The following is a 25,204-nucleotide window of genomic DNA, read 5'->3' on the forward strand; positions in this document are numbered from 1 at the left end:
ATGAAGTTCTTTAAAATACTTTGCATATAAGATTGCTTTATGGTGATCATGTTTTGCTGTTGCTGCCACTGAGTTATTTTATTATGACCTCAATCCACCAAAAAAATGGAAAAAGGAAGAAGAAAGTCAGGTAAGCAATCACAAGGGTAGTTGCCACAAGTTTCCATGCACCAAAGGAAACTTCCAGGAGCTATCTATCTAACTGGAAGCTGCTCAAAGGGATTTGAACAGCATAATAAAAAATGCTTACCAGACAGCATGAAGGTGTCTCCCCTTCATAGATAAGGTATTGGATAAAGCCTGAAAGGACGTATGTCTTAAAAGCAGAGTAAAGGCAAAAGCATTATCCACAGAACTGAGTAAGACTAATTTTAAATTACAAATAGGGGTTGTTTACAATTCTACTGATATTATACAGAGGAGGTGGGGAAAAGAAGAGGAAAAAAACAGGATGTGTCACTTTCCAGGAGGAATCTATTTACTAATGTGCTTATATAGAAATTACATTTGAGAAATTCTACTGGTTTATACATGCACTGCATCACAGACCTGGGCCAAGATGCTTTTAAAAAAAAAAAAAAAAAAAAAAAAAAAAAAAAAAAGCCTCTCTCTAGGTCAGATTGTTAAATCCATATTCAGGCACCTAAGTACAAGACCCAAACATCAATTGTCCTGAGCATGGAGCTGCTCCCCAGTACTCGGTGCTTTTGAACAATCGAGACACATATTTAGGTACCTACTTTAGGAACCCAACCTTAGGCACCCATTTTTTACTTTTTTAAAATAGCATTTTTATCCTAAATGTCCCATCATCAAGAATAACGTAGACAAGACTCCAGATAACCACCAGTGTCATACAGCCTCTGTGCAGCCAAGACCTCCTTCAAAACAAGGTTAGATCACATGGTAGAGAAGTTCTAATGATTGCATGGTGCAGCCTACCCTAGCACTGCACCCCCATCACTACCATCAGTGCAGCTGAGTCAGTGGGAAGAATGGTTGGAAGTTTTTGGTGGGAAAAGATCCTAGAGTATAGGCACAGCAAATCAGCTTCTCCATACTAAAAGGATATAAACATTTGCATTCCAAAACAGACAAATCTTTAATTGTAACTTGAAATTTATAAACAGAGAGACTTAACATAAACTTGTACAAATTTAGCAATGTGATTTAGAGTTCCATCAGGGTATTTATAGTAGGAAAGTATTTTATTAAAGTGATCTCTCCCCCGAGGAGAGCTTGTCATTTTGCTGCACATTCTGCCCATCCTAAGGGATGAGGGAGAGAACAGGGATTTTGAAAGCTTCAGACAATAACTAATTAGTAGACTAATTTTGAAGTACGCTATTAATAGCAGTAGGTTAACTACACTTGTGTAGGATCCCTTTCTTATTCACTGCCCTCTCTCCAGGGGACTAATATACAGCCCTTGCATGGGGGGGAAGAAAACAGAGAATGGACTTGATGATCCACTTTTAATATATGCTTCCCACCAGATACCATTGGGAGATCTGAAATGTAATTATACCAGCTCTTAACCATTGAAATAACGGTTTATGACAAAGGAATAGTTGGGGGGGGGGGGGGGGAAGGAGGAGAGTGATTTTTTAAAAGAGCCATTCTAGAACAATCCTAAAACTCAGGGCATTCAGATATAGTTTTGTTTCTTGTTGACAGACAACAAAACTCTTCAAAACAGAAGGAGAATTAGCATCCAGATACCAAAGGGATGGGGAGGGAGGGGAAGGGGAGGAAATCTTCCCAACAAAGTCAGGAAAAACAGCACTTTCAGTATCACTACACCACTGAACTTCCTTCCAACTCCCAAGAGATGCTGGCATGAAATGTCTACTGCTTCAATACTCCAGATAAAATTTTTCCAAGATAAAAAGGTGTGTTACTCAAATACACCTAACACAAAAGAAACTGTGGAAATTGACTCTCCTCCCTCCATGTAAATAACTTGCATAACAAAGCAAATGTTGACACAGTGCACCAGACTAATGGTGCCCCCACAGTGCTGTGTACCCCAAAGGACTTGAAGACTCAGACAACCATATTGGAGCCCAGATAAGATTAGAGCATATTTTTCTTCAGAAAGAAAACATTAGCATTTGATCAGAGTCATTCCCTCTCAAAAGCAGGGAAGGTAGGAAAAATACCCCCTCCCCAACATCAAAATCCCAAAGGACACAGTTTAATATTTTTTTATTATTTCTATTATTGTGGCACTTAGCACCAAGCACAACCGGTTCTGATCCACGACTGGAGCTATACAGCTATAGAACATTAAAAAAAAAACAAAACAAAGCCACAGTCCCTGCTGCAAAGGGACTGCATGCAGGTGGCGGGCCGGGAGGGGGGAGCACTGTGGCAGCTGTGCTTCAGCCAGGGTGCCCCGCCACGGGGCCCACCTTGTGGGAGGGGGAGGAGAGAAGGGACAGGGCTGGGAGGAGAGAGCAGCTGCTGCGCTCTGGCCAGGGCGCCCTGCCACTGGGCCCATGTTGTGGGAGAGGGTTCAGCTTAATGAATCTTGTGAAAAATAAATTCAGATCATCAATGCAAGAAGAAAGTTTAAGTGACTTATTGATGATTAACATGAATGGTCCATCAGTGAAGGAATTTGATCCTGCAAAGGCTGTGGATCAGTGGTACTTCAGTTCCAAATCTACAAGGCATGTGCATGGCCACAAGACGCCAAAAGGAGAAATAGTGGAAGCGCAAGGCTCATTTGTCATGTCACATCAGAATGTTATTTTGTAAGACATTAATGTCTATGCTTGTTTATATGTAAAATATTATTTATTTACACCATTCAATGGTGGAATGTGAATTTTTTTGGTAGTTGTTAAAACAAAACCCTGAAAGCTGAAAAATTCATCTGGCTCCTTAATTTTTGGGCTGGCTCCTAGATACAAAGCAAATTTGTCGAGTCCTGGATATGAGTGGGGCAAGACCACATTTGTCAAGTCCAGAGAGAAGAATGTTATAGTAATCAAGATGAGAGATGGTGAAAGCCTGGCTCAGAGTTCTAGCTGTCTGGATGGATAGGAAAGGCTATATCTTAGAGATGTTATGAAGAATGAATCAGCAAGACTTGGATACAGCCTGGATGTGAGGACCTAGAGAGAGGTCCAAGATGAAGAGGACACGCTGGTTATTGGCCCAAGTGACAGGCAGAATGGTGGTGGTGGCCACAATGATCAGAAGAGAAGGTAGAGTAGAACCTCAGAGTTACGAACTGACCAGTCAACCATACACCTCATTTGGAACCGGAAGTATGCAATCAGGGGGCAGTAGCAGAGACAAAAACAAAAAAACCCGCAAATATAGCACAGTACTGTGTTAAACTACTAAAAAATAAGGGGAAAGCTTTTTTTAAAAAATTGACAAGGTAAGGAAACTGTTTCTGTGTTTATTTAAATTAAGATGGTGAAAAGCAGCATTCTTCTCCTCCATAGGCAAGTTTCAAAGCTGGATTAAGTCAGTGTTCAGTTGTAAACTTTTGAAAGAACCACCACAACATTTTGTTCACCGTTATGAACATTTCAGAGTTCCAAACAACCTCCATTCCCAAGGTGTTCATAACTCTGAGGTTCTATTGTAGTTGGGAGGGTGTGATTTAAGAGCTCTATTCTAGCCATGTTGCTCTTGAGCTGACAGTCAGACATACTTACAGAAGCATCAAAGATGGGATGAGATTTTAGTTTGGACAGAAGGAGAGGTCTAGAGTAGAGATAGATTTTTTTAATCATCCGCACAGAGATGGTAGTTGAATTGGGGTTTTTACAGATTAGATTACCCAGCCATAAAAATGCATAGAGAGAAGAAGGGGAGCAAGGACAAAGCCCTGTAGAACTTTCACACAAAGTTAGAGGGACACAGGAGGACTGCATTAGCCTTTTTCACGGCTGCATCATATTGGCAGCTCCATCATTCTGTGATCAACCACTACAACAGATCTTTCACCTTCTGTCACTTCCAACTGATAAGTCTATATTACAGCAAAAATTCTTGTTCTTGGTCCCTAAATGCATGATCTTGCACTTCGCATTATTAAATTTCATCCCATTTCTATTACTCCAGTTTACAAGTTCACCCATATCTTCTTGTATGATATTCCAGTACTCCTCAGTATTGGCAATACCTCCCAACTTTGTGTCATCCACAAATTTTATTAGCACACTCCCACCTTTGGGGCCAACATCAGTAATAAAAATGTTAAACAAGAGTCATCCTAAGACCGATCCCTGAGGAACTCCACTAGTAACCTCCCTCCAGCCTGAAAATTCATCTTTCAATGTGACACGTTGTAGTCTCCCCCTTTAACCAGTTCCTTATCCACTTTTCCATTCTGACAGATTGAGTCGGTGAGGAAGCAATGCCAGCTGCTGTTAGTGTTCTGCCCAACACAGCAAATGCTGTTCATGTTGGTTCTGGAACAAATTGCTCCCCATATTAATTAATTATATTATATATAGCATGTAGCAAAATTTCTAGCTGTACCTCCTTACCAATCTCAATCAAATAAGGACATGTCAAAGAAATGGTAAATACACACTGGCACTGTACTAAATGTATTACTTCCCCTTCAATTCCTACCTCAAATCTCCCCACTGTAAAATTAATAAACTGTTCCTATTCATTCCTACCTTATTTTCATAAAAGAGGAAAGGAAACTAAGTTGCAAACAATAAAAACTAAACATGCCCCATAAAGATTATTTGCTATAGCCCTCTTCTCTCCCTCCACCTTAGTCTTATGATCATTTGCTAAATCTTGTATAGTTTGGAGCAGAGACTCCCAAAACTTTTAAGCTGTGCCTGCCTCCAGAGATTTATGTCCCAGGTATGACCCCTCTCCCCGCCCGCATCACAGGAGACAGAAGGGGGATAGCCCAGCCAGCTAAACTGGCAATTTTGGGGCAGTTTTGAGTGTCCTAGATGTGGTGTATTAAAAACTGTTACAATTTTTAGTTGTCACTTTAAATTTCAGGGGCCTTTCCTAGTCCTGCTTGCAGGCTATGTAGGAAAACATGGGATTTGGACTACCAGCCAAGCAGCAGTCATCTTAGGGTAAGATCAGGTGAGCTGTGTCTGTTTTTAAGGAACAGCCTGCTTTGTGTCTCTGGTTTTGGGTTCTTGCCTGTTATGCTCAATCCTGACAAAGTGTTATGTTGCAACTTTCCAGCAAGAGTTACTTTTTATCTAGCTTCTCTGTGTGTACCATGAAACCCCAGATAAGTTCTTTAACTCTCTATTGTCTGTAATGTTCTAAGAACTTTCACACCATTTGTTTGCCTTTAGACTGTCTCAATAATATTGATTTTTTGTTTTGTTTTGTTTCTAATAGGACTTGACATTAAAGTGGCTTATGTTCACTTTGCTTGTACACCAATATCATCCATAATGCTATCTTACCTCCAAAATCAGGTTTGCAAGTAACCAATTGTTGGGCCAACACAGGAATCACAAGAATGCTTTACACGGAGGTCCTACGTGAGTGGCTGTAAATTTAATCATCTCAGCCACGGAGTCCTGGATTATTTTAGTGTATACATTATATGAGAGAGAGTCCTACCTACAAAACCAACCAGACTATACTTTCAATTGGGTGGGGGAATACTAAAAAAAAAAAAAAAAATAAAATTAAGTCATATTTGTAATTACCCAAGTCCTGATCTTGATAGGTTTTGAATCAATACCACTACCACTGCTGTGGGACGTGGTGGAGTCTCCATCACCTATGGCTAGATTTAAAGCCTGAATCTCTTTCTAAAAAAGAAATGTTGCAGGTGAAATAGAAGCTATGGGCTTGAAGCAGAAGTTACTGGGTGAGGTTCTTTGGCTAGTACTATGCATGTGGTCAAACTAAGTGATAATCCTCACTTCTGACCTTAAAATATACAACTGGGAGTTGGAGGCACTTATTTGCCTCTCCAGTTCACTCCTCAAGAATGCCAGGTGCATTTTCAGCAAAACTGAGAAATAGTTGTGTGCTTTTAGTCAGAACTCTTTCAGAGATTCCAAGGCCAGAAGGGACCCTTATGATAATCTAGTCTGACCTCCCTGGATAAACACAGGCCATAGAACAGTATATCTTTTAGAAAACCATCCAGTTTGGACTTAAAAATGGTAAGTGAGAGAAACCACCCTGACCCTTAGTAAATTGTTCCAATGGTTAAATTACTCAGCGCCAAAAATTTACACCTTGTTTCAACTTCCAGTCATTGGATCATGTTTTATTTTTCTCTGGTAGATTGAAGAGCTCATTATTACACATTTGTTCTCTATGTACATACTTCTAAACTGTAATGAAGTCACCCCTTAACCTTCTCTTTGTTAAACTAAAGACCTCAGGTACTATAAGGCATGTTTTATAATCCTTTAATCATTCTTGTAGCTCTTCTGAACCTTCTCTAATTTATCAACATCCTTCCTGAATTGTGGCACCAAAACTGGATACAGTATTCCAGCAGCAGTCACACTAGTGCCAAATATAGAGGTAAGATAGGAGTAAAGAGGTTATTGGAGATCCCCGTTTATGCATTCTAGGATCGCCTTTAACCACAGCATCACATTGGGAACTCCTGTTCATCTTATTACCCATCATGAATCCCAAATCTTTATCTGAGTCACCAGGATAGAGTCCTATCTAAATTTAGGATTCTCAGAGTTCTGAGGATTTAAATGCTAAAATTCCATGCAGTTCTTATAACTAAGCTTCTAACATCTTTAATGCCAAATCCTCACTCTGTACTCCTGCCCATTCTCTACATATGGACTGAAAGTCTATCAAAGCATAAAATTTCACACACATGAAGGGACAAGATTAAGTCAACAGGATTTATAGTAAAGGATCATCTTTGACTCAGTTACATTCAGCTATTGAAGCGAGTATAGTAATATTGTTCTGAAGCCCTAAGACTGTGTGGTATCAGCTGCAATACCTAGACACAACTGAGCTAGTTAAGGATGGAATTTTAGACTCTACAAAAGTTCAAAGCACAACAGTTCAAAGCAATGAGGCTGAAAGTCAAGCCATTCATGGCAACAATTGCCTGTGAAAGCAGACAAGCTTTTACTGCCTGGTGGCCTGGCTGAAACAGATGTTCCAGGACATCAAAATTTTAATAGGAAAGGGAGGTCTGAGGCAAGTCAAAGAGCAGTCAGGCTACAGAAAGTGTCAGCGAGGGAGCTGGAAGGAGAGGCAGGAGCTAGAAGAGCATTCAGGGGTCCAGCAAAGGTTGACCAGAAAAATGGTCACAACATTGGCAGCATGCATACATTCCCATATTAAGGAAAAGTTGCTGTCCATCACTGTAGCCAGAGGAAATTGCATGGATTTTGTCGCGTTAAAGGCAGTCCCTGCACATTAAAGTACATTTAAGTCGTCTGTAGAACAAGACTGTCAAACTGTTCTCATAACTATATAAATCCCATTGATTTAGATAGGCAGGTTCAATTAAATCAAACAAAAATACCTTTGCAGTGTTGTATAAATCCACTATTCCAGCGGTTCTCAACCGGTGGTATGCACCGGTGGTACTTACCGGAGGGCTGGGTGGTACGCGCGGCGCTTAATCCACCGCCGCCGGATGGGCCCTCCCACTCACCCTTGCGAAACTCTGTCGCCGAAAATGGGGAAACGGCGGAAGGGTTTCGGCGGCGGGTATTGTTTCCGCCGCGAAACCCCGCCGCCCGTCTCTCCCCGCCACCGCAAAACCCCGCTGGAAATCCCTCCCGCCGCCGCCGCAAAACCCCGCCGGAAATCCCTCCCGCCGCCGCCGCAAAACCCCGCCGCAAGTCCCCTCCCTTTTTTTTCCCCGAGTGGTACTCGGGTCGGGTACAGTCGGGTCAAGTGGTACTTGACCTGACTGTATCTGGCCCGAGTGGTACTCGGGAAAAAAAGGTTGAGAACCGCTGCACTATTCTATACACCTGTAACCCAAATTAGCCAGCCTCCTCCAAAATCAAGGCCCTCTCAAAGAACATCCCACCCCCATCAGCAGTCCCTTCTCAAGCCTAGGGAGACCTAGATCTCCCTCAATACAAGGAGCAAGAATCTCTCTCAGGTATAAGGGCCCCACACCATTTAGAGCTTTTTAAGTCAAAGCCAACATATTAACCTCCTACAGTGCAGATTCCATAGCAATGGTGCAATGTACTCACAGCAAGATGACCCACTTAAATGGGCTGCCATATTTTGCAATAGTTTTCATTTCCATTTAGATTTAAGGCACAGTTCCATGTAGTACATGTGGCTTTACTATAACTTCCATTGCAACAAAGGCATTCATTATGCTAGGGGATCTACATATGAAAGCAACAGTTGCAAACTTCTAGCCAGGTGTCTATGGGGGGAAAATATATATATCTATCTATATATATATATATATATCTATATAGATATATATATATATATATATATATATATATCCTGGTCTCTACTACTACCTGATCATATAACAGTTGCTAGCATGGTTGTAAATGGGGGCAAGCTTTGGCCTTTTTAAAAAAAAAAAAAAGTCAGCTCGAAGACAACTTAGTTGCACATTTTATAACATACTACTTGATAGCTCGTGTGTGCATGTTATGGTCATCTGGGTAAGTCTCCACTTGGGTAATTATTTTCAAATGCTAATTTGACCCTACAGTTAGTAACAGCTCTCCAAGTGTTTCAATACGGAGGCTTGAACTATACTACCGACTTACGCTGGAATAGCTATGTGGAATAGCCACATCCCAGAGATGTTGTTATACTGATATAGTGCTGCCAACACCAGGGGTTATGTGGACGGGAGGGCTTTTACCATCAGCATAGGTACTCCACCTCCCTGAGGGGTGGTAGCTATGCCGATGGGAATAGCTGCACCACTGCAACATGTAGACAAGCCTTGAGGACTGGACTCCTCACACGCAGAGTACTCGGTGGCTTTACAAGAACAGCCCAGCAGGCAATTTCTCTTCAGAAAGGTAGAAGTCAGTAATTCAGGTGGAGAGGGACATCATTCCCACATATATCCTGCCCCCCTTCACTAAAATACCTACAGGCAAGAGTCTACCCCAGTGATTCTCAACCCCACGGTCCACTTGCAGCCCAATCAGCACACAGATGCAGCCCATATGACAATACGGGCAGTATACATATTGTGTGGATGTGATCTACATAACAGAGAGCTGGCCCACAATGGTATATGGGCTGAGAACCGCTGGTCTACACTATTAGTCCTTTACAGAAAAAGGTTCAGTTTAATAAAGGAGCACTGCTAGAGCTGTAAATGCACACATCCCAAAGAGTATTTGAACCCAGTTGTACATACACAAAGAACATACAAGACAAACTAGACAAGTTAAATGCCTCAGAAAGAAAAAAGTTCTAGACTATTATTTATTTGTATTACCATAGCACCTGGGAGACCCAGCCATGGACTGGAGCCCATTGTGCTAGGTGCTTCACAAACAAAAACAAGACAATTCCTGCCCCAAAGAGTTTACAATCAAAGACAAGAGCCAACTGATGGATATAGACAGACTGACAGGGTTCTACAAGGACACAATAAGACAATGTTGGTCAGAATGATAGGTGTGCGAGGCCACAGCCAGCAGCCCTAGCTATTGTCAATTTTTTTTGTAGGCTTCATGGCAAAGGAGGTTTCTAAGGAAGATTATGAGTCGCTTGCTAGAATAGTTACAGGGACTTTCTCCCAAATATGAGGGGCACATAAGCACTTGTTTGGAACTTTAACACGTGGGCTATGAAGGCTGGCACCATGGGCTGACCAGAGGCAGGAGTCAATCTTTTGATACTGAAGGAGAGAGGGGAAAGGTAGAGTAGGGATAGGTCCTCAATGGTCTTCAAAGTGAGACGTAGCTTGCAAGTAGTGAGAAGTTCGATAAGATAGACAGGATGGACCCAGTGAAGCAACACAGAGGGGTGACGTGGTCAAAGCAACGGGCTGGGAAAATGATCTGTGCAGCAGCATTCTGAACGAACATCAGTGGGACAAGACAGCATTCCTCATGGCCAGAGGAAAGCATGCTGCAGTAATTGAAGTGTGATCAGTCTGAAGTGATTAGAGCCTGGATGAGAGTTTTAGTTGTGTGGATGATTCAGCCTTTCCTATCTTCTAGATGTTATGCAGAAAGAATCTGCAAGATTTAGACATGGTGATGCGCTGGTTCTGAAGCCTTGAATGTAAGAAAAGTTGGAAGGTGCTTAATTACTACAGGGTCACAATCACCACTGTTGTTTCCAAGACATAGTTGTAATCACATTCATTTAACTAACAAACAAAAAAAGCTTTAACTAGAGCTTGACATGGACTGTCACACTGCTACTTCGCATGGTTATAAGAGTGTTATCCCATCCACATAAACAACAAAAGCCCTTGACTGTTAGAACACAAGTGTCTCTAACCATGGCATACTGTAATACCCTGTTGACACAGGAAGCACTAGTATGATTTTGCAACCAGTCTCACACTCATCTGGTCTGGTCGCAAACATGAATGAGTTGTGTTCAGACAAGCAGCTTTTTTTTTTAAATATACACATGACCACAGGTCAGCTATCCATCCTTAATATGCTGCTAGTTGAATATCTGTACATTCTGTAGGGAACAAAATCTGAGCAACGGCAACATAATGCCTCATTAGGGTAAAGCATGCTCCAAGACCATGCACACAAAGCAGCACACTATGACCATGTCCTACCTCTCAGAGATCTGGGAGTTCCTACCTACACAGCAATGGGGTGGGAGAAGAGTGCCAAACAGATTACTGGAAAACAATGATACACCAGCAGCATAAGCTGCTGGCAAAAATTAGCTACCAGAGATATAGGCAAATTACCTTGATGTGAATGGTACTAAACAATTAAATTAACCTGTTACAAACTCGATTACAAAGCTGTAAGCAGGGTTCTAGACAGAGAATAAGTGGCTATATCAGTAGCAAAATAAATTATATGTAAAGTGTTATCAAACCAAATTATAGGCTGGCACATTCTAAACAAACACTGAGTGGCATTAACATGCAAATTAAGTACCACATAAAAGAAAAAAAGACATCCCTATAAAACAAGTTCTTAACACTGAAAACATACAGAAAACAAAGCTAACAGATAAGGACTTCACCACTCCTTCTCCTAGCCACCTTTTATAAGTAAACCTTTGTTTTCTAGCTTTATATCTTGTCATTTCTGAAAGTGACTAGCAAAAAGTTTTGTAGGATAGACAACTGCATAAATGAGTCGTCCTATTCACGGGAAGCAGTTTCTTGTTGTCATGGATGGCTAGTCTTTGACCTCATCAGCCTTCATGATGATGCATTTTCCTTCTAATCTGTATGGTTAATTTCCATTAAAAAAACCCTTAATGAATGTCTTCTGCTCATTCTCCTCACCACCCACCTCCACATACCTGTTTTCAAAACCACTCATGACTGCCTCATACCCACTCACCCCTAAGTACCACAGCGCAGCTTGAAGGTCTCCTTCTTTACAGGACTGCCAGCTGTCACTCACATCTACAGTGCCTTTCTCCCTACAAAAAGAAAAAAAACCAAAACAACCCACCACCACCACAATACATTCTGGCAGCCCTGTTGGAATGTCACACAGCCAGCAAGCATTCCACTTCAACTAATCCTTCCTGCTTCTGGGGCTGTGGTGGCACCCATATGGAACCAAGCAAAGCGGCTTCTCCTTCTTTGGTTTATTCTCAGTCAGCACGGAGATATCAGTAGCAAGGAGGCACAAAAGAAGCCAGCAACCACCTTCCACAGTTTCAGGGGTAGCTGCACCTGTATTCCCCCTCCATGGTTCCTTGAGGGCACCCAGCTGTCTCTTCTCTTGGGCAGACCCCCACATCTCTCTCCCTCGTGAGCAGGGGTTTTAAGGCTGCACAGCCCCCTGCCATCCATTTTGATATATCCAGCAGGCCAGTCTGCCTAACAGCTAGCCTCCTTTGCATTGATTTCTCTTGGAGGGCTAAGACAGTGCTACCACCAGCAACCACACTCTTCCAAATATGCACACTTGCCCTGGGAATAAAAGCATTATGGAGAAAAAAACATTTTAAAAGGCCTTTAAACCCTCACTAAACATATTAGAAATCATCCATCTTCCATACTGGGGGCCTGATAGGCCAGTGTTTGCTCCTTCCAACCCTTCAGCAGGAGTTGGAGCTTCCCCTTCGACAGAACCATGTCCATTTGCTGAATCAAAATGAAGGCTGGTGTTACTATAAAAGGTTGAGTTTAAACTAAGCGCTCTTCCTTTGCTGGACGGTCTCTAGGGATACATCTACACTGCAGCTGGGAGTGAGCCTCCAGCCTGGACAGAGACTGGTGATAGCAGGGCTCATGCCAGAACAAACGATGTGTGGATGTCACGCTCAGGCAGAAACTCAGGCTCTCAAGCCCATCCAACCGCCCAGGCTTCAGAGGCCGAGCTCCAGCCCAAGCTTCAACACCCACATAAGGTGACCACCTGTCCCAATTAGGCAGGACAGTCCTGAAATGCAGAGTCCCAGTCCCAGGCTGAATGGCTTCAGGACAGCATGTGTCCCAGATTCCTGGCAGCACCCCTCTGCATCTGCCAGAGGCTCAGGGGCGGTGCCAGTCTCTTCCTGGTGGAGGGAGAGGCTGAGGTGGGTCTGAGCCCTTCCCTTTCGCCACCAGGCCCCACCGCTGCTCCTCTTCCCTAAGGCCCTGCCAGGTTGTGGCAAGAGCTGCCAGGGAGCCCGGACCGCTGTGGGGAGCCTCCACCTGCCCTGGGCATGGACACAGATCGGGAGCTGCTCTTGGGTACCCCGGCCCCCTACCCAGGGCAAGTGGAGGCCAGCCTTCATCATCCCCCATTGTTTTTAGCTCCTGGCAGAACTTTGTAACTGGAGTTGCATGCAGTCCATGACCAACAATGATACATACCATTCAAACTTAATACAATATGGTCCCCAAAGACATTGCATGCAATTGCAATATCTGTGCTATCATCATACCAATGAGGTTCTAGACTGAGGGACCGAACAGAGATGGAAGAGAACAGAAAATGAGAGGGGAAGACTGTTCTAAACTCTACCCCACTCCTCCAAGGCTCTTCTACACATCACCAACCCCTTCCAGGCTACTCCAGGCTCCCCCACAGCCTATTCTCCATCTAGCACCTATTCAACAACCCAAGAAGCTCCCAGACAAGAAGGTATGGGTTACCCAGCTGCCTTGGTCCCTACTAGCTTCCTCCCAAACACTTCCCCAGGTCCAGGGGCTGTGAGGAATAAAGCTCTTGAAATCCCTATCACCTTCTTCCATGCTTGGGGGATGTGTGAGGAGCCAGCAACTTTTTCCTCAGCCGCATGAAATGTCACACATGGAACTGCACAAAACTCAACAACTCTGGTTTTATTTTACTAATCCCTTCAATGCTGTATACCTGCACATTTGTTTTTTTGACTCCCTCTCTTTAGTCATTCAGTCATAACAAATACTACTTAAAGACTTAAAAGTTTATTTTAACATGCTTTATGTGATACTAAATTAAAAGGAGCAGGTTTTGGTTTGGTTTGTTTTTTAAATATTAATTTATACACCACAGGTTCACAGACACACACAGGACTGTGCTAGACAGTTTTCATTGATTATACACTGATGGAGAAGAAAAACAAAGGCCACGCTGTTCAAGAACAAAAAGGAATGGGATAAAAATCTAGAGTAATGGCTGTGTCATATCAATTGATACGTTTTCCATATAATACCAGAAACCCCACAAGTTGCAATTATATCTTTAGTAATAGGGAATTTAGCAGCACTCCAGCTCAAAGAATTCTGAGCACTAAAAATAAGGAAGCATCTCTGAGACTCACAGCCTCGGACAGCATGCAGTCAAGTCTTCCACTTGGCAGCTGCCCTGCCTCAGTAATGAGTCTCAAGATTCCAAGAACAATGAATGGAGTGTAGCGCAGGGAGAGACTCCAGGACATACTGCAATGGAAAATGCATTGAGGGAATTTATAAGGCCCTTCCCAGAAGAAGCACTGAAGAGACATTTAAGGAATCACAAATACTAAATTTGGTATTTAAGTTATTTTAGGGACTCCCTAAATATGTTATCTGAGCACTTCTTGAATAGCTAAATCCAAAATCTTTTAACATGGCAATCATCTTCTATAGGTAAAAAAATTAAAATAAAGAAATCCAACAACAGCACCAGATCAGGACTGGACCAGCCAAACCGAGGTTGTTAATATCACCATTCAGGTCTCCAACATATTTACCAGATAAGTCCATTAATTCAGTGCCTCTCTTTATTCATCTGAACCTGACATTTAGCCTCACATCTGAAGCTACCTAGCCAACCCAGTTGGTATAAGGACTCACAGTGGGAATCCATGAGAGCCAGAACCATGTTGCATAAAATCCCTTTTGAATTAGTCTCAACCCTCTATTCTCTCAAACAAAGATATGGAATACTGTTCCTCCTGACGCCACGCTAGGGTGACCAGATAGCAAGTGTGAAAAATCAGGACAGGAGTGGGGAGGGTGTAATAGGCACCTATATAAGGCAAAACCCAAAATATCAGGACTGTCCTTATAAAAATCAGGACATCTAATCACCCTACACCACTCTCCCCCTCTCCTTGACAATGCTATACCTGAAAAGCCACTGCCAGAGAAGGATCATGGCCTCCAGACCCTCCACAGCAAGACAAATACAAATGAAACAAAGGGAAGTTTCACTTTTATTAAGCCACTACCACCTTGGGGCCAACAACAAAAGGACTAGCTGCCCAAGAGAGATGGATTTCTAGTGAAGGTGGAATAGAATTTAACTCCATATATTTTGTTATGTCTCTTAAAATGGTAAGTTTCCTAATAAAGGGTGATCTTTTGCATCGGTTTCATCGTACATGAACAATGAAGATCTCCACCAGTGTGCCTTGTCTCACTTTTTGCTCCTCAGGGTCCCTTTGTCATGTTGTCCTCCTGCAAAGGTCTGGCCCCAGCCTCATCCCTACACTCAGGACCGTCCCTAGGGGGGGCCATGGCAAAGCTAGGACCCTGGCGGCAGCTGCCCACCTCCCACCTAGTCCCAGCACACAGCCAGGAGGCAGGCTGCAGCTGCCCACCTTCCACCAGGTCCTGAGGCAAAGCCCAGGGCTGTTCCCCAATTTGCCAGACCCTAAGGACAGCTCTGCCCTACTTAAAAATATATCACTTTAGAAATTGCTGGCCCATGTGATGAGCTATTATCCAAACCCATGGTTGTGGAAACAGTGTCAAAGATGCCATGCAAAATGGTCAGTTCAAACTGCATCCTAGTATGCTTTACAGTTAAATAATAGCAGAGGGAGAGAGTAATTAAGAGAAATAAGCAAGGGAGAAGATATTTTCAGATGAGATTTGAAATGAGATGCAGACAATGAGGTGGACAGACACAGGAAGGCTGTTCCAGATGGCAGGAGCTGTGGATAAAAATTCTCTCACATTAACAGTGACAAGACTGCATAGTAGTGCAAAGAGGCAGCGAGCAGCACTCAGCAAGTGGAGTGGAGTAGGAAGAGAAGGTACAGGAGAGGCAGGCTATAATGAGTTCATGGAAAATTTTAAAAATGAAGGACAGTGAAGCTAAGATAGATCCTGATATGAACTTACACTGTAAGCACTTGGGGGCAAGGACTTCATTTGTTCTGTGGTTGTACAGCACCTAGTATCATGACCATCCAAAAATAATGTTACATTGAACTCTGGAGAGTTTCTTATTCTAGAAGCCTGCTCGCTGTAAGTACTGAGAAGCATATCTATTTCACTAAAATAAGTAGTGCATTTTACTCCTGCTTGGCTCTGCAGATACAATACAGCTATGAAAGAGCAGGTGGAGTCTCTTCTGCATGGCACATCTTCAAACAAAATTCCTAATTACGATCCAGTAGCAAAACGACTATTACTGAGAAGGCACGAGCCAGGAGAAACCCAGTTTGACTTTCTGATTACAGGCTTATTTTCCAAAGCTAGCAGTTAGTTTTTACTTGTATATAGACCAGATTTGAACTGGAATCACTGAAACACAATAAATATAATGCTCCAAGATGGGTTTTTTTTGTTTTGTTTTTTTTAATAGAGATATAGATATAGTGGGGGGTTTTCAGTTGCTCTAAGTGTTTTTGTAAGACTAGCCACCATGATGGTAGTCACTAATTCCATCCCATATCAATGTATTTGATAGTATGTTGATGTACAAATCTGAAAGTTGTCTAACTCAAGACAATTTTTTTCCACTAAAATACTGCAAGTTGGGCTCAGATACCTAAAAATACCTACAAATTGTTTTTATAATACCTACATGAGATAGTAACAAGTTTATATCTGTAGCTCACAATGTTGGTAAGAAATTCTCAGAGGGTTCCTGTTGATACTGAGGAATAACTTGAACAAAGAATGTTATTTACGTGCCACCAGGCAGAGGTGGTATTTGCACTTTCATATTAACACCTCCATTAAATTGATTGACCTAAAAAAAGCTAAGCATTCCCTCTAGAACTGAAAAAGCCAGTAGTGACAAAGTTCTACTTGTATTGGAGACACCACACAAATTTATTCCTTAAAGAAACCATCTATTGGAGGTATTAAGCCCATGTATTATTTCACCATTTAGCACTAAGCAGACAGGTCAAGAACACAACAGTTCAGATGATGAAGGTCCTGGACCACAATCAAAAAAAGTAGCAGGAAAGAAACGTGTCTGCATTTATCTTGTGTATGGAGCTTTTTTACAACATTTATTTAACAAGTCCTGCCCCACCTCTGGAGACACACGGGGCCCCCACACAAAGGGGGATGACTGGCACCACACAGATAAATATTTTTTGTTTATGCTTATTAAACTATGTACTTCTATTTCATTTTCTCTATTCACCACCCACATCTTTTCCCCTCCCCTGCCACTCATTTTATTTCTGCTGGTACTCAACACCAGACCATTTCTGTATCTCTCTCTAGCCTTACCACACAACTTTCTGAAATAATATTTTTTATTCACAGTTTGAATCAACACCCCAGTTTCTTTCCATTCTAAAAGGCTCTGCCCATAATGACTTTCCCCTCAAGCTCTGGGGAGAAAGGGCAGGATGTAATTCCCTCTTTCACTCTGCACTTCTCTTTCCTCCAACATCTCAGGACTGCTAACTACACCAACTTCAATGTTCCAGCCCCTTCCAGCCTAGAGGGCAAGGTATCAAGCTAAATCTTTGATATATTTTCACTAGGCCCCTACATTTCACATCCTCTCTCCAGAGCATCTCCTGCAGCAGAGGTAGCAGACCCTAACCCCAGTGATACATGAGTCTAAGGCCTTGACTACATTACAGTGATATTCGACCTAACACAGATCAACTTAACCACCACATTAATTACTGCAGTTGCCGATGTACTCACTATCCTCCTTGGATCAGTGGTACACATCCTCACCAGGAATGCTTCCATCAACCTAAGAGGGACAGTGTGGGGAGCTGAGATCCTGGTCTCTCAGCTCTGCTGGCAGCTCCCTGCCAGGACCCCGGCTGCCCCATACGCTCCCAGGCTCATGGTGGGCTGGCCCTCCTCCCCTCGTCTCTCCACTGGGAGCAGGGTCCAGCCACCTGGGCTTCTTGCCCCAGCTCCCTGTTGGGAGAGGGGGGCAATTAGGCACTAGCTGCCCCGCTTTCTTGTCAATTTCATGGCTCCATCGGAATGTCAATTTCATGGCTCCATTAAGAATGACTGCCAACAGCAAGTGTCTACACTGTTACGGCATTGCCCTAACTATACCAATACAAGCCTTACGCCCCTTGTTGAGGTGGTTTTATTATGTCGGCATAGCAGAGGAGTTACTGAAATGCTCCTCCTGCCAACCTGTTCACAACTCAACTGTTTTGTCAACAGAAGTCAACTTTTGTTGACAAAGTCTGTAGTGTAAACCAGGCTTAATTCACTCAGCTTTCCCTGGTAACAGTAGAGAATTATTAGGTGGAGCAACACAGGCATAGCCTCTGCTGAAGTGGTAATGGGACTGGAAGAGAAGTGGAAATCTTGCCACCCACTTCAAACAATTTAGAAAACTGGAACGTAAGCATTTCAAGTTTGTGACAACCAGTCCATGATGTGAATCAGTCCTCCTTAAAGGAAAAACACACAAAATGATCATGCTATATTTAGAGAAGTGGTTCCTGTACATGCAAAATAACCACTTAAATATTTAATAAGAAACTACATTATGGCCTTATTGCTCATATCCACTTTAGAATTGTATGTACATATTCAACTGTGTTTTTCAAAAAACAGACTCTTGTTGACACAAGAGGAGCCATTAAGTCTATTAAGCCAATAATCCATATTTTAAATCGCCAAATATGTGATTTATAAGACAGACATTCTAGTCTATTGTCGTCATTTAATACTTGGGCAAGGAATTTTTGTTCCGTTTCCCATTCCCTTAAAAAAAAGAAAAAGAAAAAGGAAAAAAAAAAACCAACCTATTTTACACACATAGTATAAAATGCATTTTAAAAAATGCAAGTACTTCAATTTAAGCCACAGGAAGGACTCCTGGAGTTAAGTCTTGGACATTGCACCTTGCTCTGAGACTCCCAAGTCTTTTGTAATATATGTGCTGAATAGCTAGGTATAATGGAAAGTGGATTGATTTTTCTCTCTTACTATATGGAACACATTTTGAGAGTCAATAAATTAATCAATTTACTTTAACCATTTCTGGAAACCATGAATATAAATCTACGAACTCAAAAGTAAAGACATTCTCTCAGAATGTACAAGATTTGTATTAGTGACTGTTTAAGAAGTTTCTCTCTTTTGATACAGGAAATTACCTGTATCAAAACTCCTAAGTGAACTCCATTGTACTGAAATTAGCCCTGCCATTTTCCACCATTCTTTCAAGCAAAATGAGTCTGGTGCAAGATCAGTCACTCACACCAAAAAGGAGAGAACATAAACACAAGAACAAGAGTTCGATGATTTTAGAAAGACAATATCTTCTGCGAATCTCTTTTTTGCATAAGATACTTAAACTATGGAACATCTTGATCAAAATGGAACAGACCTTCCATACCAATACACTCATCCTACCAAAAGTCCAGGACATTTGATCTGTACAGTTATTTTATCCATGTAACATGCTTTTTTATTTTTTGGCGCCAGCAGAAAGGAAACTTCCAATTTCCTCCAATAGGGTGAATTCTAACAGTCAACCTAAAAACCATGTCCTTGTTTCTACTTTTCTTCCAGAATAGCAGAACAGTCAGCTAAACATATGGTTTCCACATACTGTGCTTGAAGTTACAGCAGGAAATAACACACCCAAAAAGGCACATTTAAGCAATTCAGCACATACTTCCTCAAAATTTCATGTTCATTATTTATGCAATTGACTTCCATAAGCTAGAGTCCATTCATAAAAATTAAAAGATGACCCCATTTAAAGTTCTTAGGATAATCATTTACAAGAATCACATGGTATTTCAAGCCATTAGCTTATGGGTTCTGAATGTGATCTTAAAATCACATTTGATTTAATTACTAAATGTCCCCACAGCAATCTAACAGGAAAGCACTGAAGCAAACAATGCAGCTATCTACACTTAGACTATGAGATAAGTACTGTCCCACTATCGACTTAAATGGTCAGGGTTTACAAGCAGTATTTTATAGACCTGTTACAGAAAGAAACTCACTATATTCGCTCTCATACTGCAATCAGTGGTGAAGCACTGGAATGGGTTACCTAGGGAGGTGGTGGAATCTCCATCTTTAGAGGTTTTTAAGATGCAGCTTGACAAAGCCCTGGCTGGGATGATTTAGCTGAGGTTAGTCCTGCTTTGAGCAGGGGGTTGGACTAGATGACCTCCTGAGGTCCATTCTAACTCTCTGATTCTATGAATCAACTGCAGCACTCAAAGCAAGATGTCAACACAGCACTTACAACCATGGCTTCCTATATCATTTCTATTCTTCATTGCCACACCCAATAAGCAAGTTATTGCAGATATGTTCACTGAAGCTAAGCAATTAAGTCACTTCAGACTGGAAACTGCCATCTATGTAAGGTAGTATTTTTAGTTGGGGAGTTAGACAGTTTTAGTTCTCTCTGCTTAATCTTTAACTCTGTACATTATCGCTTCTGTATTGTGTTGCCAAAGAAGGATATCACCACCATCACAATCCCCAAATTGTATTTACCACCACCCAATATCTTGGCAGTTTAGTTGCGATCATGAAGAATTATGGGAAAGGGGTCAGAATCAATAACTGAGGCTTGTACTTAAATAACACACCTTTTGTGTAGTGTCTTAACTCAGATTAGCTAACTCAGGTTAAAATAGTACCAAAGACGTGGCAACTTAATGTGTAACTCAGGTTAGCCAGTGAGTTAAAACCTATAGGGGATCCCGGAGCTGAACTTGAACCGCTAACCCTAGTTGCCGTGTCTTCACTGTTAATTTAATCCAAGTTAAGAACACACCTTTTGGGTGGTTTTTTTTTTGGCAATGAAAACAGACCCTTATCTTGGGAGTGGCAAGTATTTCTCTCTCTTTCATACTGTACAGCGCACCATCATAAGGCATACTTATTCACAAGCAAACATCCCCTTTTTTAACTTGCTACCTAGCAATAAGGTTGTCGCAATTTGTTCTGTTCACTGTAATACACATGCCAACATAACACTAAGAGGCAATTTAGGCGACTAAGAAGAATAAGATTTGATCCTCAAGCAGCTGTCTGTACTCAGATCGCTCTTTTCACAAGGAGAGGCAAGACATGTTCCCAGTTAAAGAGTCAAAGCCTCATCTTTAAAATTATTGTAAACCATTTACACTAGCTTGCCACATCTTCTAGACCAGATGCTACATTTCTACCTGTTTCCAAATCACTAACACCTACAAGCATAACCAGAAGTTTAAGATTGATTTTAAATCTAGTTACAAATTAAAACTAATGTAACACTTATTTATATATTGTTTCTTATGAGTCAAATCTTAAAAAAAAACCAACATTTATAAGAGGTAGTTGATGCTACTTCTACATTCAGTGGCTTTTCCCTTCCCTCTCCCCAACAGTCTTCACACACTAATTTCCTTTTAATATTTTGAATCTTTCTCCTAACCTCATTGACGCCTTTCAGTGCCTTCTCACAGCGTTCTTCTTCTTCCTTCCTATCAGATAACCAGTATATACATGGCCTGGTGGACTAGATACATTACTCTCTGGATTTCTGCTTTGTTGTTGTTTGTTTCATTGCACATGGTAGCCAGTAGCTGTTTCCGAGTTCCTTATAGCATTGACATCCAAAGATTAGCATCAGCTGTTGAGGGCAAATTAGGAAGGAGAGAAAGGCAGGAGACTAGAAATGTGATTCAAGCCTCAGTTTTTCAGACTTAGACATTTTTAAATACACATACAATTTCAAAAGACTTTTCAGAGGGAAAAAAGACAGACTTTTCAGTAATCATATAAAAGGTTACATTCTTGCCATGGTGAAGAATGCAAGATATCAAATTGAGAACTTCCATCAAAAGTGTTTGCAATAATATTAGTGACTTTGATCAAAAAAGCTGTCAGACATAAAAACTGTTCTAAATGCAGAGGAGGTGGCAATAGAGTGTAACACATTCTGCACTAAGCAGCACATAGCTGTTCTCATGAAAAATAAAAGGATACCAGCAGTCACGGTTCTATTAGAAAACCCAAAGAACCTGGTTTAAGTCAGTTAAACATATATAAGGCCAAATTATGAAGCATCCCATTTTTAAGTGTTTTCAACACTGTACTTATAGTTCTCATCTTGAGATGTTCAGACAACCTTTTCCAGGCAATATCCAGGGCAGTTGGGAGCAATACCTATCTAGTTCTAAAAATACTGTTTGTCAATTCAATGGTACTTAATACAAACATCGCACGTTGTTTTGATAGCTTCCCATTCTCACAACCCATCCTCTGATCCTGTGGCAGCCCTCCTTCCCCCCCCCAAACATTGACACTACTGTTCCAAGAGACTGATTGTAATAATCTCTACACTAGTCCAACTATAGAACAGATGGCTTTACACAACTGCTGGTAAAACTGTTTTGCACTAAAAATTAAATCAGTATCTCTCATTTACCACTTTTACTGAATTGGGCTAAACCTGCACAGAATGCAAACTAGGTATAAAACCCACAAAACTACTACTGAACTCCTGTTTGTTCCCTTTAGGATATACAGCTTCTTTCCAACAGATATATACACAGTTGTATGCAGACAAACTGTGAAGAATACTGATTCTGCATACAGCCAGCCTTGATTCTTAAGATGGTTCTTGGTTAGATGAATTTCAAATTACTGATGAGGGCTTGTTGTTTTGGGGTTTTTTTCCCCCCCAAAAATAAAAATAAAAATAAAAAAAGAGTAAGGTTTAAGACTCTTAGAAAGCAACATGTAATGCTAGAAAGATTCTCTACAACTCTCTTGAAATAGAAAAAAAGTCGACAGGTCAAAACATGTGCTGCAATTACCACACTAGTGTGTCTGTCATATTTCCCATGAGTAAAACCAAATGCAACCTCGCCTCTTTGAAGCATTTATATAAGCAGCTTTCTTTGGGTGGAGCAAGTAACTGAAGAATAAAAACAGTTTAACCCTTACTGCCTCACATTGTGTTAGAAAGGATTTATATCCTTTTCACAAACTCTGATTTGTTACTGCAATTTTAATTTGTATATTGAAAGCATCTCACATTCTGAAAAACAAAGAGTAATTTCACTGAGGGATAGTTAAAGTTTGGTAAACCCACCAAATTACTGTTCTACTTGCACAAATAAGAGTCTGCCAGTTTCAGACAAATGCTAAAGATTAAGATATTAAACTACATTAAGTATAGGTTACACCTAGTTCTAGCCATTGAGATATTACAATCAACAGGTTTATTTACATTATAAGGAGGAGTCATGAAATTAGAATGCACAATTTTCTTAAGTAAGTTTCTCCATGGACTAATTAAGGCATCTGTGAGGGCTCTGTGTCCACTTCAATCCAGCTGTATGCACACAATTATATTCAGATTTATACAGATATTACTACAAAAATAAAAATGTATTTTAGCTTTTTAAAGTATTTAAAGTAACCCCACAAAGACTAGAGTTAAAATGAGGTTAGGAAACACTGAACAAACTAGAGAATTTTCCTAATTGATTGAAAGATGCACAACAAATACATTGGGCTGTATCTTGCAGCAAGAGACACCCGGTTTAAAAATATTGCTACAGGATGTTTGAATTATAAAGCAAGAAGCCCTGCCCTCTCAGAAGCAGAAACTGCCATGCTGAAATACCACATCATGCCTTCCCATCTAGATACGTGCAAACGGCTCATTTTAACGATTCAAGATCACCAGTGCAACATGCCAGGAATGCAATTCACTTAGTCTTCGTGAGAATTAGATGCCAAATATTAAACAAACAATTGCCACTTGGATGGTTTAATGATGCGCGTGTGATGTCCCTGCCCCCTCCCCCCACCCCACCAACGTATTCTGCATTTGTCATTTGTATTTCAAGACTACCCACAATTCAGCATTTTCCAGCCTCACTCTTAAATCCTTTCTGAAATTCACCTCCCCGCACACCTAACAGTCAGAGAGGGAAGACACACCCCGAAGAGGTGAAAAGGGCGGATGCATGTGCCTCTCTCTTTCAAGTCCCCGACGTAGAAGCCAGCACTTCTGGAAGTTAGGGTTTTTTTCTTTTATGAAATGGTTAGTTGGATTATTTAAGACAGCCCTAGCAACTCCAAAGCCAAACGGGCGGGGTGGGGGGGGTGTCTGAGGAATTCGGTCTGAAACAGACACCCGGGCAGATTTACAAGCCCTCACTCAGAGGCATGCACGAGCTACCCTCTCCCCCACCCCGGGAGGTCTCCGGGCTCTGCTGTGACTCACACTAAATACATAAAAAAGACACACCCTCCTCCGGGCTGAACTGACATAATCATCATCACCCCCTCGCCTCTCCACAGGCAGAGACGGGACTGGGAGGGGATAGGCACCGGGCTAGAAAGTTGAAAGGCAAAGCGAAGGGGGGGGAATCAGGGCGCTTCAGCAGAGGCGGCCGCGGCCGGGCGATACAATGTATCTCTCGGCGGCTGTTCGGGCTGTTGCAACATTCGCTGCCCACTTCCTGCACCCGCGGGTGCCTCCCTTTCCCTCTCGCCCGGCCACGGAGCGCCCCGCGGGGCCGCTCTCTCTCACCTGGATGTAGTTGTTCTCGCAGTAGTCAGCCACCCGGGTGAGGTTCTGGTAGCTCTCGAGCAGAGCCCTCTTGCCCGACGGGATCTCCTCCTCTAGCAGCATCTGCAGCTCTGCCATTTTCCACCCCTCCGCATCGCTTCCTCTTGCCTTAAAGAGACAGCGGCAGCGGCGAGCCCGCACCTCCCCGCCTGGTATTGTGGGATTCCTCCTCGCCTGCCTCGCTTTCGTGAGCCTGGCCGTGCTTTCCCCACCCCCGAAAAAAAAAACCCATCGCGCTGCAAGCTGGGAGTTGTAGTCTGCTCTGAGCCTCTCCCCTCGCGGCAATTTAGTTCCTGCATCGGGCATGCGCCAGGCGAAGCTGGGCGGAAGGTGGAGGGGAGGGTTCATCCCAGGCCAGGGGGCTATGGTTGCTAGAGCCCTGTGTACACTTACCCTTCCTCCCCCCTGAGTTTCTCACTAGAGGGATTGCTGATAGCCCCAGTCATTTCCACCGGCTTTGGTTCAAACGGGTAGAGCTGGGCAAGCTGCAACAATGGGGAGTGAAAACAGCCGTGAGCCAGCTCCCTCCTCAGTCAGTGTCTGGTTGAGAAAGACCCAATCTGCATTCCTAGTTGAAACGAGGGCCACTGCTGAGGCTGACAGTCAGATATTGAAGCACCTTCATCTCGCCCACACTCATATACATCGCCTTCCCCGCATCACTGGATTACCAAGCAGCCCATTTTCAACAGCTATAGATCTCAAAGAACTGTACTGAAGTCCTGTAGGATGGAGTTAAGAGTGTGAGGTCAGGTTTAAAGTACACTGAAACAGCAAACAAACAAAAATATTGCCTGACTAATAGTAACAACAGTGACTAAAATCAGCATGTATATGGTTCTTTTATAAGTAGCACTTCAGTTATTAAACAGAGGTGAATAAAATATGTTTGC

At 42.1% G+C, this 25,204-nt stretch overlaps 1 protein-coding gene across 5 annotated transcripts in view; it reads right to left on the reverse strand.

Annotated features, from left to right (window-relative positions):
• The window catches only part of ABI1 (abl interactor 1), a 111,914-nt gene extending 87,411 nt beyond the window's left edge, over positions 1-24,503 (reverse strand). For 2 of the 5 annotated variants that reach the window (XM_067562394.1, XM_067562392.1), the window contains exon 1: positions 24,273-24,503. In XM_067562394.1, coding sequence (XP_067418495.1) covers positions 24,273-24,389 — 117 coding nt within the window. In that variant the 5' untranslated portion in view covers positions 24,390-24,503. The remainder of the gene's footprint in view (positions 1-24,272) is intronic. The other 3 variants (XM_067562395.1, XM_067562393.1, XM_067562396.1) reach the window with 2 other exon arrangements.
• Positions 24,504-25,204: the final 701 nt, after the last annotated feature.

Source organism: Emydura macquarii, unplaced genomic scaffold (genome assembly GCF_026122565.2).
Source record: "Emydura macquarii macquarii isolate MOO-44397 ecotype Brisbane River unplaced genomic scaffold, CSIRO-AGI_Emac_v2 contig_2422, whole genome shotgun sequence".
In the NCBI taxonomy this organism is placed as follows: Eukaryota; Metazoa; Chordata; order Testudines; family Chelidae; genus Emydura; species Emydura macquarii.